Here is a 15,021-nt window from a genome sequence, read left to right as displayed (position 1 = left end):
CAGAATTAGGCAGACATGAAGTATATTCTTATTGTTGTAAATCTGATCTATCATCTATTACTACCAACAAAAAATGCTTATAAACGTAGATATTTTATGGTACAAAACCTGCACTGAGGAGATAAAAAGGGCATACTAGTAGTTGTCAGTATTATAATGAGCATAATTAATTTGATTATGTATCAAGAGCAGTACCAAGCTAAATATTCACCAAAAAAATTGAATCATCATGTTGCAATTATGAAAGACAATTAGTCTTTCATTTCAGAGTTGTAAAAACGAAAGTAATGTTTCCTAAAGCCAACTTTGGTCTTCACTTGCAACCTTGCTCATTGTCATGCAAAATTTAATATACTTAGTATTTTAGATGCTAAAATTTCAAGGTAGTCTAAAAACCAACATTCAGATTTTCATGGGTTTGCAATTAAGACTCTTTCTTTACACTTCTGTTCATTTTTTAGATTCTCTAGTAGCCTTGAATAAAAATGTGAAAACAGTATCTCTTAAAAGATTGCATCTGTAAACACAATACTTTTAGTATTATAAATCATACAGATATCCTGTGACTTTAATTACATATAAAATCTCATCACATACACATGGATGATGGAAATGTTTGTGCTCCTTGTTCAAATAAGTAGACTGATACCTTAGCAAAACATGTAATAACAGCTAAGATCAAGGCTTTGAAGAGCTCTATTTTGAGGGACTGCTATTTTTCATGCTGTTAAAATTACTTTTAATAAATTGCTTCAGTATTTATTTGTTTGTACCAAAAAAATAATCCTGGGGACATTAATAATCTACCTGTTTGAAAAAAATACATGTTTAACAAAATGTACCTTTTGGAAATAAGCCCTTTATAAAATCTGAAATACTCAGTACAGAGAAACACCCAAATCCCATAGAATTCACTGAAAGAAATATTGTGAATTTCAGTAGGCTTTTGTTGATTAGGCAATTGTGGAGGTAAATACTTTCGATCACCACAAAAGCTCTGCTTTTTTTCTTTTTAAGAACGGCATGATTAGAAATACAAAGATTACAGAGTACATAAAGCAAAATCCTTCATTAATAGCTTATAAAGCCCATTAAATGAAATAAGTCCAAAAATTTTAAAGCTCAAACTGACAATGAAAGCAAGATACAAAAACTGAAAAACGTGTAGCATTTCAGTGGGATAAGGCCCAGGCCAGTCCCAGTGAAGAAGCTTTATTCCATTTATTCAGAGCTTTTCCCTGCCAGTCGTCTGGCTTGCTAACCTGAGAGTCACTTATGCAGTTTGATTTTTTTTTCTGTATCAAGCATTTCCTTTAAATCATAAGAATGACTTTAATTACTGATAACAAGACCATTACCATTACCATCTGATGATGTACTCTCCGGACAGGAGGGTGCCAGAATCGCGTGTGATGGCAGCAGCACTGAGCAGCATACCTAAGCGTGCTTTCTTATCCAGCCATAAAGACAGGGCAATCACCTCAGTGTTGAGTAAGGATCAGCAGCCTGGCTAAGGGTGCAGGATCCTCCTCGCCTTTCTGTGTCTGTGCAGAATTTCGAGCCACTACCCCTCTGCTGCTGTTGCTGCCCAAATGGATCAGACTGGAGCAAGCTGATGTGTCTGCTCACAACACAATCAAACCTCCAGGTTAGCTGTCTGGACACAGCCTTAGCTAGTCCTGAGTCTGTTGTCAGACCTATGGAGAAGACATGCATTTTTGGTAAAGAACAGGGGACATGGCAAATAGAGGGCTTAGTACAACTTTTTCATTCTGTGTAATAGTAAAGTCAATATAAAAATATTGCTTTTTTCATTCTTCTCTGCGAGATTCTCCAGCAAATTGCCCAGAAAATATTTTCTCCTCCCTCCAAACCGTTTTTAGAGCTACAGTTTATTGTGTACCTCTCTTACACTGCAATCCTGTACATTTTTGCTAAATAATTCCCAGCAGAGAAAGGTTTAGATGCTTGCAGAATCTACCTCTTCCTAAATTAGTGTTACACTCTCGTTGCATAAATAGAGTACTCCCGTAAGAAAACTTTTTAGGGTACTTTCAGAATATAGATTATATTTAAAACTTGTAAGTATCATACTCAGATCATACTTTCTCAAGACAGCAGTCAAAAAAGAGCTTGGATCTACTTGAAAATCTTTTTTAAAAAACACCCTAAATTGAAATTAGGGGTGTTAGTGGCTCCTCATGCACAGTGCTAGAAAGGAGAGAACAACGCCAGTAAAAAGTTCTTCAGATATTAATCATAAAAGCTATCTAGATGCATTCAGCAAGAAGTTTGCATTTCTCCAGATGCTACCAAAAAAAATTTCAAATTCATGTTCCCTACTTTTTCTACACAGCCCCATCATCAGGGGGGTTTTTTGCAGCTGACTCATGTTCTAAAGAGAACAAAGTCAGAGAGAAAAAACCCCATGAAATACTGTATTTTACACTTTGTCTTTCCCAGCAGGGTGCCTGAAAGATCTTTTCAAATGGGCTATTTCTCTTGCAAATCACTCTATAAAATGAAAAATGTTTGATCAAACACTGTACGTGTTACTTTACAGGAAGAGAAGGAAGTTTTATCAAATGAACAAGCCATTTGACCTCCCGAAAGCCAGGCAGCTGCAGTGCCCAGCAGCCTTGGCAGCAATCAGGACAGCAGTGCAGCGTGGCCGGGAACATTATTTAGAGTGAAACACTCATTGTACTACTGCAAAAACAGCACCCTTACAAAAAGGGGACCTCAAGTGCTGCTCAGCTGACACAATGGACATGAAACAGTGAAGGGCTCTTCAAAAAATTTGATTAAACTAAGGAGGAATTTGGACTCTACCTTTAGCAATGCAAATGCAAATTAAAACATAAAAAGCTGCTCAGCTGTGATTGAAGTGTGATGCACTCAAAATTCTGGGAGTGGTTTTTGGGCTGTTAGCAGCACAAACTTAGGAAGAAGGGGGTGCAATGGAGGTTGAAGACCCTTCTGCCAAAACAGGCACTGTGGGGCAGAGCAAGCATTCCTACCTCAAGCAACAGGGCAGCAGCACCCACCCAGGTGGTGGTTCTATTGATGCATTCAATGCATACGGTTAATAGCACCTGTCTTCTCATTTGATTGAAAGATGATCTGTCCGACTTACATTGGACATTAAGACTAGTAAAGCAATGTAGTAACCATCATTACAAATTATTTTAATATTCTGTCATTACAAAGAAATGAGAAAATCTAAAAGCCTGAATTTTTAGACACAGTGGACTTTATAATTGTACAAATCTTTTAGGTATTTATTCCCTAAGGAATGATGTCATTACTGCTCCACAACCTACAAATGAGTTCTCTATTTCTACAGACCACAATCCTGATACTCAATGTGACATCAGCAGATACAGAAAGTCTATCCATTTAGTACAGTGTCTGATATGTACACATACAATTTTTTTTCAGCTTCTCAGTTCTTTAGCACCTACAATATTGTTTCTTCTACATGCATCCTTTCTCTCTGCATGTGTTAAAATATTTTTTCCTTTTCTTTCCTACACTCTTTAGCTAATGCCTGGCTGAACTGCAAACGTTATTGTAGATAAACCATAGCAAGGTCATTTGTCTAAAAGCAGAAAAGACGATCTTTGGCAGTATCTAGCACATTATTTCACAGAATTTTCTTATAGATGGTGCACTGGACTATTTTTTTAAACATTGTCAGTTGTGGTCATTCACGTGCTTTGCTGATTTTCTTTTCTAGGTACACGAAAATGAAGACTGCCACCAATATCTATATTTTCAATCTTGCATTGGCAGATGCCCTAGCAACGAGTACTCTGCCATTCCAGAGTGTGAATTACTTGATGGGAACATGGCCATTTGGTACCATCCTTTGTAAGATTGTTATATCCATAGACTACTACAACATGTTCACCAGTATCTTTACACTCTGCACGATGAGTGTGGATCGCTATGTAGCTGTTTGCCATCCAGTTAAGGCTCTTGATTTCCGTACCCCCAGAAATGCCAAAATTGTCAATGTCTGCAACTGGATTCTTTCTTCTGCCATTGGCCTTCCAGTTATGTTCATGGCAACTACTAAATACAGGCATGGTAAGTCTGGCTTTCATTTCTAAATTGCAATGCTTAAACTCCTTTCTGCATTGTTTCACTTTACTATAGAGGTGTTGAATTAACTTCTGACCTCCAACCTGTATAAAGCACGTGTCAGTGCAAATGGCCCCCTTCAACAATTTTGCATCTTGATGTAGTTCATAGAAACATAGAATGGTTAGGGTTCACAGAAACACAGAAAGTAAGGGACCTTAAAGATCATCTAGTTCCACCCCCCCTGCCATGAGCAGGGACACCTTACACAAGACCAGGTTGCTCAAAGCCTCATCCAACCTGGCCTTGAACACTTCCAAGGAGGGGGCAGCCACAACTTCTTTGGGCAACCTGTTCCAGTGTCTGACCACTCTCACAGTGAAGAATTTCTTCCTAATATCTAATCTAAATCTACCCTCTTCCATTTTAAAGCCACAGGATTGCACATGAACTGTGTTTTACAAAAGGCAGCTCCAGCTCCTTCTACGGGGCCATGCGAGTCTCTCTGCCTCACACAATTACTGTAGTGTTTGGAAAAGCATCTGTGCCTGCCTGCCTTCTGCTGCAGGGATATTACAAGCTGTCCTACAGCACAGAATCCTGTGCTTTACCCAGGATATTCCCACTGAAGTTGGCAGTCGTAGATATGTTGTAGCTCATTTGGCAGGACATGATACAGAGCAGAGAGCACGTTCTGGATCACTGGTGCTCAAAGACCTTCCATGAAGTGACAGCATCTCAACATAAAACCAAAACCTCCATTGTGTAGTTACCAAATGTCATGTCATTCTCTTCCCCATTGCCCTGAAATGCTCAAACTCTCAGCAGATAGGGTGATTGAACCATCTTTCTTTCCACCAAGTTTTATACTGAAAGTGGAAATGAGTCAAAGTTTAAGCATTTATGACAATTCGACTCTTTTTTCTTGTCCAACATACATGCAATTCCAAGCAATAAAATGCAAAAGAGAACACGAGAACACGTTACTTCTGTTTTGTTTTTTTCACTCACACTTCATACATGCTTTGCAGCACTATCTCCTATCAATTTTTGTGCCAATGACAGGTCACAGATTGGTTCATTTTAGCTATTTAGAGTAAATCTTTGTATATTTGCCTATGATAATTAACAAAAAAGGCTTAAAGAAAAGCAAATGAAAAACTGACCTGCTTGTTCTTTTCTGCTGTTTTCATTTTTCTCCAGGCTCTGTTGACTGCACACTTACGTTCTCCCACCCTGCATGGTACTGGGAGAATCTTCTGAAAATCTGTGTGTTCATCTTTGCCTTCATCATGCCAGTCCTGATCATTACCGTGTGCTATGGGCTGATGATTTTACGCCTGAAGAGTGTTCGCATGTTATCTGGCTCCAAAGAGAAGGACAGGAACCTGCGGAGAATCACAAGGATGGTTCTTGTAGTGGTGGCAGTGTTTATTGTCTGCTGGACTCCGATCCACATTTATGTCATCATTAAAGCCCTGGTCAACATCCCAGAAACTACTTTCCAGACTGTCTCCTGGCACTTCTGTATTGCTCTAGGGTATACAAATAGCTGCCTTAATCCAGTCCTTTATGCATTTCTAGATGAGAATTTCAAAAGGTGTTTCAGAGAGTTCTGCATCCCCACTTCCTCAGCCATTGAGCAGCAAAACTCCACCCGAGTCCGACAAAACACTCGTGACCATGCTTCCACTGCCAACACTGTGGACAGGACTAACCATCAGGTATGACTAGCAGTGGAGATGTCATCTCTGGATCCAGGCCTCCCGCTTGGAGATGACGTGTATTCTGAAGTTACAGTTTTTACTGATTTGTAGCTATTTGAAGGTCTAAACACCTTCAGGGTTATTTTTGAAACTAGTATATGCATACACAAAAACCCCTGTCCTGCATGGTGCTAGTTGTTTGCTCCTCTAGTTGATGCTCCGAAGATGAGGGTTTTCAAAGGTACCTTGCATGACTGGGTCCAGAGTGAATGCATATACAAAGCACACAAAACAGTGTTTCTTCTGCAGGATGTTTACAACAGTTGACTGCTTTAGAACTGGTTGGAGATTAATCACAGCTTTCTCTATTCAAACTCATCTGCTGACAGACACAGGAGTGGGACAGAATATATATCTCTCTTCTCCCATTGCAACACTAAATAAAAAAGAGAAGAAACTGTTCTTGTACACTTATGATTGATGTAAAAGAAGGTCTACCTGGCTTTCTACCTGTTTGTCCTGGAAGACATGCAAGAAGTAGACAAAGACTTGTCTACACAGAGTTCTTAGATAATTATCTGTGTTGGCTAAGGAGGGTTTTGAGAGAGATATATAAAAAGAGATATATATAAAAATATATACACATATGTCCAGGAGCATTTTGCCATTTTGCCATTTAAGTTATACTGAGAATATACCTTTTCTATGTAGAAAAAACTTTGAGAAATAGGGATTTTATGGTATAGTAGATACCAAGATAACTAGGGGTTTTTTAAATTATTTGGATATTTTTGCATAGCTTTTGCAAATAAGCTTTTTTGTTACATGTTCAATATCCATGTTCCTGTGATTAGTCCTGAGAATTTCCAATCCCCCTCCCTCAGTGAACATCAAGCAAAACATGAAAGCAAATCTTAGCATTCATGAAAGTATCTTAAGTGCATCATAAGCACTAGAAAAACTTTGAGTCATCTCTGCAATTCATTAAAAAGAAGAACAAAAGGCACAAGCCTAGTTCATTCCTTACCATATCACCTTTCAGCAATATCCTCAGGTTGCTCCTGCACCAGTTTCTTACTGCTGCCACCTCAGCCACAAGCTCACTGCCTCCTCGAGGTGCAGAAGTCAATGGCTTCTTGTGAAAGAAAGCAGTTGTGTACCTGCCACTCAGCTGCTGCCAGGGAGCCCAAATCAGAACATTACCATCTCCAAACATACAAAATAGTAATTGCACCAGAAAAGAGGAGGGAGCAGGCTAAAGGGAGAAGCTTTATTAAGCATCTGCAGTTGGTGGTGTCGTTCAGCAGCATCTGACTCGTACATGCCAAACTGGCCTGCGAAATCAGTTAGCACCTGCTCAGTCTTACACACACTTTGGTGGTGGAGCAAGTGAAACCACCACAGAGCAAAACTGCCAAACGCGGCAGAGGTGCATACATGTACGTATGTATATATGTGCAATGTTTACTAAGTGTAGCTAAAAGCTATTAGACAGATTCAGCTGTTAATAATACATTTGTAACCCACAGTGGAGTCAATTTTGTGCATGTGACTGACAACAGCATTATATCTATATTTAGTATACCAACTTTTTACAGTACAGTGTATTCACACATTTTCTACATCTAGTTACGCATTTTTATATTATTTTTATATTCTAAACTTCTACCCTTAGCAAAGATCAATGTAGTACTGCCCAGAGGCCAAGTGAAATAAAGTCTATTTCCCTGGCCACTGAGCAAACACAGAATAGAAGATGATCCTTCTCACAAAGATCTTTCAACCTGCACCAACAAGGGAGAGAGCCAGCTGAGGGATGGACCAAGCAAGTGAAGTGAGCTTTATAGTGACAATGAGGAGGAAGATAGTCTCTTAGCTGGGTTCTTTGTTGGTTGTGGGTTTTTTTCCATTCAGGGAACAGTGATGAAATTAGTTAAGAAGAGATAATGCACATGTAAAGAGAAGTGATGGGGAAGACGCTGAAGGGAAAGGGATGTGAGGGGAAGAGTGCAGAGAAGAAAGGGGAACATCAGGAATGAGGTCTGAGTGGGGCAGGAAGGAAGGAAACTCAAGCAAAGAGACAATATGCTTGGAACAAAAAAAATATATGCAGAGCTGTAAGAAATTGTTTGACTACCCAATTTTGACTACTTTGGTAGCTCTTCTAGCAACTAGCCATCGGTTTTCCCCAGGGCTGGGGAGAAGAAAACAATACTTGGAAGCTCATGTCCTCATAGATGGGTGGATAGGTCTCTTTACCTGGTCTGGTATTTGAAAGAATTTGAAGTGGCCATAAATGAGCCCAATTCACTTTCCTCACCACCATCCCTGAAGTCCTTGCTTTGGCAGTTGCTGCTGCTGCCACTGGTTTATTTCTGCCAGATGTGCTCACTGGATGCTGACTTGAGCCTTCTCACTGCTGCATTCCCAGTTATCGGGTACAGTCCTTCTCACTCTTCATAACATCTATAGAATATGTTCACATTAAGCCATGTTCAAACCTAAGAATTAAAATTCTTTTTCTTTTTTTTCCTCCAGTAAATTTGCAGGAAGAGACAATATTTTTGTTGTCTGCTATTTTCAGAAAGACAGACAAGGTTGTAAGACCAATCTACTCTAAAAAGGTTCTCTGGGATAGTACTTAAAAATGTAACAGCATAATTTAAAAAAAAATATTATTATTATTATTTTAAATAGAGAAAGCCCTAGGGTGAATGCAGCTTTTGCTCTCAGAAAAGAAAAAAGAAAGAAAAAAATAAAGAAAAAAAACAAAGAAGGCACTGTTTGCTCAAATTGTGAGTTTTGTAAATTCTATTGACAGGGCATTCTTTTCACAGGTAAGTGCTTTTTGTACAAGAAAGTATAGCTGGTATATCTGTATTGATCTAAGGATATTGACAAGCTCTTTCTTGTATAGACAAGGCCTTAGAGAGCATTTGGTATGAATTCTAATTGCAAGGTTATATATACTCTGCACACTTCATGTCATCTTTAAAGAAACAGATGTTCTGCAGTTACTTTTTTTGCCATGTGAGACTTCTTTACTCCTGCTAAAGTTAATAAGAACTGCAGGCACTGAATCGCTCAACAGCTTAGGGTTTTCCACTCTTAAAGCACTTAAAAACCCACTGGTGGAAGAAATAACTGTGTTTTCTAACAGTGCAAAAGCAGTAACAGAAAACATCATAAATGTTCATATTATTCCAAGTTAAGATACTGGTCTTTGGCCTCCTTTGGCATTACCAAAAAGATCTAGATTAAGAGTTTGATTTTTGTTTTATCAGCATTTACAAAAAGTCAAAGAGCAGAATGAGTTCAAAACTCTTCCAGAAATGCAGCTTCTTTCAAATGCACAGAGTAGCATCCGATCCATAACACTGTTAGAGGAAGCTTTTATAGAAATTGTACATGCTCAGTGGAGCAACATAGTTCTAAGGGAGAAAAGACCGAGGATAATCAGGCATGCAAAAACTGGAAGAGTTGTAAGTTTCATGTCTGTGGGGGATGTATCCTGCAGGTAAAATGCATAAGTTGCATTTTTTTCCAAAGTGAGCTTAAAGGTTTGGCTCACATTAATTTTCAGGGAGACATATGTAATCTTATAAGTGCATTTTTGTGAAGAGTTAAAAGGAGAGTAGGGGTGATGGAATCCTGGAAAAATTGCTTGCAAAGCAAAACTGCTTGCTTTGAACTTTTCTTTGTATGACCCAATGTTGGTAGATAATGGTAATAAAGGGCCAAATACTAGCTTTTGCAAATGGCTGAGGTTTTTTGATGTCATTGACATTAACCTGATTCATAACAAAGACTTTGACAAGTATTTTGAAGTAGCTTTTACTTCAGATGCACAGAGACCCTCTGCATTAATCTCTGAGATTAAAAAAAGTTTGAGTATTTTTTAAAATTTAAAATTCATTGCTAATTCTTTTTTCCTGAAAACTGTTTTCCAAATACCTTTTATTTTTGTTAATATCTGTTAATAACAAAAAAATCCTAAATACTTAGGAAAATTATTATTAATAGTTATAGAAATCTGATAAATTTAATTTGTTTCAGTGAGTTAGTTTCTTTGTGACCCATTTAAGTTTTTATAGCAGCCTCACCAAGCAACTAAGAAAATTATGTATAGGCACATTTTCAGGACCATTTAGTCATCCTATGTAACTGGTTTTTGTATTTTTAGCTTCTGATGCTTTCTGCACTGAAGCTAAAAATGCAAAAAGCTAAATGGCATAATGGAAGCTGCAAATCCTCCTCATATGCTGAAAATGAGACCGATATGATGAGTAACCAGAAGCTCAGCCCTGAAAGCTTTGCCTTTATTGCTTGGATTGGCAGCCACATGTAAAAATAAAAAGGATATTGGATTAAAAGCCCCCTATTTTTAAGTTGAAACAAATAAAAATTGAAAGATAGTTTCACTTGATTAAATAAATTAAGAAAGTACTTTCTTATGTTTTAATTTTCCCAGTGCTGTATGACAGGTGACAAAAAAATATGGAGGATGCTGGTGAATTCTATCCAGAAACATGACAAAAGCTGGGCAGATTCTATAACTCCAAACTCTGACAGATTTACATCTACCTGTATTAATAGAGAATGGCCTTTCTGTGTGTTTTTAGAAAAAGTACTCATCTCCTTTGTAAATAATACTGTATTTCAAGAATAAAGTATTGATTTCCTATAAAGCCCATTTCTGGCAAGATAATGACATCTATTAAAATCTTATCTAGAGTTCAATAGATCCTTAAAACTGGGCTTTTTTTGTAGCTGATTCACACTGACATGGGCTCTTTGCGAATCTTCTAGGTAGCAGAGAAAGCATAATGTGTTTCTCAGACTATTTCATGAAAGGAAACAAGAATAAACTATGCTGGGAGGACTAGAATTAATTAGATGGCTACCAAGGTTTCCTGTGTTTGTGGCATTCTTTAAACAGTGGATTAGAAAAAAATAGGGAACAAAACATTTCCATTTTTTCCTTAATAAATTAGAAAAAGTTAATTGGTTAAAAAATAGAAAATAAATGCTTCTATTTTATTTAATCCATAAAGATAAGTGAATATAAACTTCAAAATTCATTTCTGGAAGTAGACTTCTCCAAAAGATAGGGACATTCACATTTAGGATCGGATCAGTTTCTGGCCAAAAGGAGCTAAGGAGAAATATTCCCAATACAGAATAAAGAAAATCCCTAAATATACCATATTAAATTGAATAAGCACTTGAATTATGTTGTGGCCTTGAAGAAATTTATTTTCAAATCAAGAGTCCTAACAGTCTCCTCGTTAGCCAACATACTGATGTGAGCACAGAAGGTATCATCTAAAATACTAATTCCCCTGCAAGTGCTACAAAAAAAAAGACAGGGAGGGAGTGAAACCTTCCATACTCATTAAATTCATAGAGGGCTCCCCTCTAGAAAGAGAACCACTGGCTTGGTATGAAATATATTCTAATTCTACTTCAAATTTCAAATCTACTAATGTTCTTTGTCTTTGAAAGTCAGACATTAAACTTTTCTGTGATCGTTTCCTCTGCCTTTGTTGCTTTATGGCAAAGGCATAGTCTTGCCTCACTCTCTGGGCTACCTGTGTATCTTTATAGGGCAGGGCAGTAGCTGCATATGAGAAGTAAATTCCTCTTAAAAAAAAAAACCCCACGCATGCAAACACACACACAAACTTGTGGGTGGGAAGAAATCAAGTAATTGTTCATTGTATTTGCAATTTCTTTCCTTTCAGTTGGAACTTCAAGAAGCTGAAACTACTCCACTGCCATGACAGGGTCTCCTGCCGCATAGCTCTCAAAGCAATTGCACACCAGTATGGCTGGGCAGTATGCTCTGGGAATGTGTAGGATACACTTTCCCTCAAAAAAAAAAATACCACAGAGGAAAGTGCCTGCTTTTCCAGTCTGTCAAAAATTGCTTCTGCAGCACTTCTCCATTGCGCATAACAGAAGCATGAAACTTAACGGCAAGCAGAGCCAAGAGATACGGGGGTTTGCCAGGCTCCAGTGTTCAAACCAGTCATGTTTACCAGGAGGACATCCATTAGTCTAAAACAAAGCGATTTGTACTTATAGCAATCTGACGTGCTCTTGACAAGTTCCAGTGGTGTTAAACAGGCTGGAAACAAGAATGCAAAGGCTAGACAACTGTAGTTTGAAAAATTAGGGTGAGCTTTTAATGATGGGAAATAATGGGGAATGAAGTTGTAATACTGTTGGGTACTGAATTTACTCTTGAAATTTATTTATAGAGATGTTTTCTGTACAGTTTATTTGTGTACTGAAGTCTCACAAGATCATCTAGAGCAACACATTTGCAGTTCAAGAGGTCTTCTCTTACAAGGATTGCATGTTCCACAATTTCAAAGGGAGAATATTTATTTCAGTGCTCACTTAACAAAAAACAAAACTCCAAGCTTCACCTTCTGCTTCAGTTTCTCACATAAAAATAGACTTTAAAATCAAAACAATGAGCTACCACTTCTTCTAAAAGAGGTGAGTAAATTAAAGTATTCCATATTGCTATTGATTTTCAAATTATACATAAAACAGCATAGACTCTATTAACACAAATTCTATGTGAACAGAAATCTAACCATAAACCTGTCAGAGCCAGCACAGGTTGATGATGACTTCTCTTTCAAGTAGTTTCTCAAATTTCAGCTGCCCTGTCAGCAACGTGTTGAATTTGTAAGTCATCGACTGTCCCCATATGAAGCGCTTGGAGCAGTTAATGTATTAAACCTTTGGTTTTGGGGTTTCTTTTTAATGTTACATTTTACTATACATCTATTTTTTCTTAGCCAAACCCATAATATGTTTGCTTTTCTAGCCAACATAATACATTCTCCATCTCCGTTTTGTATTAGCTGCTAAAACACTTTAAGATTTATGACAGGAACATTGTACTGAAGTAAATGCCTTTTTAGCTGTTTTCTAGTATGAAAACCAGAAATATCCATATAGAAAATTTGTGGTGTAATGGTATTTTCTAGTCATTGTTTGTTACTTGCTTTGTAAATAAATCCTCAGTAGTTAACCATGGGAAAATGTACTTTGATGAATTTCAGTGTATTCTAAAATACAATTCTATGGAGCAGGGTATTTTTTTCTTTTTATTTCTATAGCCAAAATGTATTTCTTGTTTTCATTGTTAAAATCTATGTAGCAATATGCTTTTAATGTGATTTTTTTTCTGCCATGGACTGTGTAATAAAGATTGAAGGCCAAATCCTTGCAAGTTGCAAATTAAAGTAATATTTGAATTTCATCACTGTGTTGCAGATAAATATGTAGCCCTATATATCAGCAGAATATGAAATTAGATATAGCAGAAGTGCCTTATTTTTTTCCCTTTTCTGTTGAAAATTCCACTGTGCTGTCATAGGGATTTAATATTTAATTTTGTATTAGGTTAGAAGGATCTCCTCATAGTCATTGTTAAAGTTTAAACCAGAGTCATTACCATTCTAAGAGGTTTTGCATCTAATTTTTAAACAGCATAAGATAGGCACTTGGAAGAATTTGACATGTTGTTTTGCACTACACAGCAGTATTATTTAGATAATGAGAAGAACATATACCAGACCAGAAATGCAAACAGATTAACATCATGCAACATCCTTACTATCTGATGGGTTCTGAGTTGTCTGCGATGCTCACATACAACCTCACAGAACCGAAATATATTGAATGACTATTTGAAAAGTCTTAACTGATTGATCAGAAATCTGTTTAATTAAACTTAAAATCATAGTTTCATGACTAGCCAAAAGTTCATCAGCTTTCATAGAATTAACATAATGAATTGACATCATTATTTCTTCTGTTCTTAGAATGGAATGAAGTTCACAGGCAAAATATTATGACTGGCTAACAGACAGCCTGATATTTTTAATGATATTTTTGGTTTCTACAGTGCGATAATTAATTGAGCAAGCTGACTGTAAATATTTTTAGCAGTAGTAATATTGTTGTAGCCTTGATGGTCTAAGGATATAAGGAAGTAGATTCTATTAGCAGAGCATTAGCAAAAATAAGTAAAATGTCTTGGTATTTTCCAGAAGGCTTGAATGTTCATTGGTAGTGCTTTGCAGTAAGTAGCATATTATTACGCAACTTCTGTATCTGCATTGTAAACCTTTAATAAAAATGTTTGTGTTTCTTGTATATTTGCAACATACTGTATTCAAATACATTATTAACATGTTATGCCATACATTAATAGCTTAGCTTTAAAAAATTCCATGCAATCAACTGATACTAACACAACTGCCTTGAAGGTTCTCAGATTTATTACCTGTTTTAAAGAATATGGGGTTTTTTCTATTATTTTAAAAAAGGAAAATCCCAATAGTTCATTAGTTAAAAAATAAATTTTAAGAGCATATGGGGGGAATTTCGTTTTAATCCAAACCACACACAGCCCTCCTGTGCTGAGAACTCACTGTAGGGGCTCAGCTCCAGAAGCCAGCCAGTGCAGGAGTCCATCTCCAGCAACAGAAAGAAAGGGTGAGCAGAAGGAAACTTCCCCTTTCCAGCTTCTGGCAGATGTAGGCTTCCCAGGCTCTTTCCTATTAAACTAAATGTGCACAGGCACTGAAACAAGCTTGCCTCTATTGCTAAATCTGGAGGCAGGGTAGAGCCTGGTGCTACTGTCTGGTTCCCTGCTGACCTGCATGCTCCTATACAATTTTGGAGGCTAAAAGAATTTGCTAGCTTAAATGCAAACTGTTTTGTCCCAGCAGGTCTCAGTGTCCTGACAATGTTACCAGGCACATTTTCTCTATTTTTTGTTTGTTTGTTCTTTTGTTTGTTTTTGGTTTAGATTTTTTATAACATTTTACTTCACTGATTTTTTCATCATAAACTTACAGGAAAAAAAGTGATGCTTCTCTTTACACTCTCATTGATATCTCTGCAAAAAGCAAAGCAGCAGACATCAAATATGTTAATAGAAATTATGCGTTTAAAAGGAACAATCATTTCTAGAAAGGAATAGGACCAGAAAGAAAACCATTACATGATGAACAGAAGATTGCTGCTGTGTTGGGGAAGAAGCAGCAGTAGGTTCACTGCTTACACCAGACAAGAGGTAAGACAGTAACTACAAGCAGAGGCAGTAATGTTAAAGGGAAAGGAGCAGGGAAGGGAAACCTTAGTAAAACAGCCTGTGGACATAACCACCTATGTGACATTTAAAACTTGCCCTGGGTTT

General features: G+C 37.2%; 1 protein-coding gene across 1 annotated transcript; it reads left to right on the top strand.

Moving 5' to 3' along the window:
• Window positions 1-3,740: 3,740 nt before the first annotated feature.
• Window positions 3,741-11,670, top strand: OPRM1 (opioid receptor mu 1). Its single transcript, XM_010168368.2, has 3 exons — window positions 3,741-4,092; window positions 5,290-5,810; window positions 11,537-11,670. Exons 1-3 carry the CDS (start codon window positions 3,750-3,752, stop codon window positions 11,573-11,575), a joined length of 903 nt encoding a protein of 300 aa, XP_010166670.1. The 5' UTR covers window positions 3,741-3,749; the 3' UTR covers window positions 11,576-11,670.
• The last annotated feature ends 3,351 nt before the right edge of the window (window positions 11,671-15,021 follow it).

This window comes from Antrostomus carolinensis, unplaced genomic scaffold (assembly GCF_000700745.2).
Source record: "Antrostomus carolinensis isolate BGI_N321 unplaced genomic scaffold, ASM70074v2 scaffold445, whole genome shotgun sequence".
Classification (NCBI taxonomy): Eukaryota; Metazoa; Chordata; class Aves; order Caprimulgiformes; family Caprimulgidae; genus Antrostomus; species Antrostomus carolinensis.
Note: the sequence above shows the minus strand (reverse complement) of the source record. Positions and strands in the feature narration are given on the sequence as shown.

Bases quoted from the DNA above. Each gene is read 5' to 3' on its own strand.
- OPRM1 (XM_010168368.2), top strand. From the start codon at position 3,750: ATGAAGACTGCCACCAATATCTATATTTTCAATCTTGCATTGGCAGAT. The intron at 4,093-5,289 runs GTAAGTCTGGCT...ATTTTTCTCCAG, and splicing joins AACTACTAAATACAGGCATG to GCTCTGTTGACTGCACACTT. The intron at 5,811-11,536 runs GTATGACTAGCA...CTTTCCTTTCAG, and splicing joins TGGACAGGACTAACCATCAG to TTGGAACTTCAAGAAGCTGA.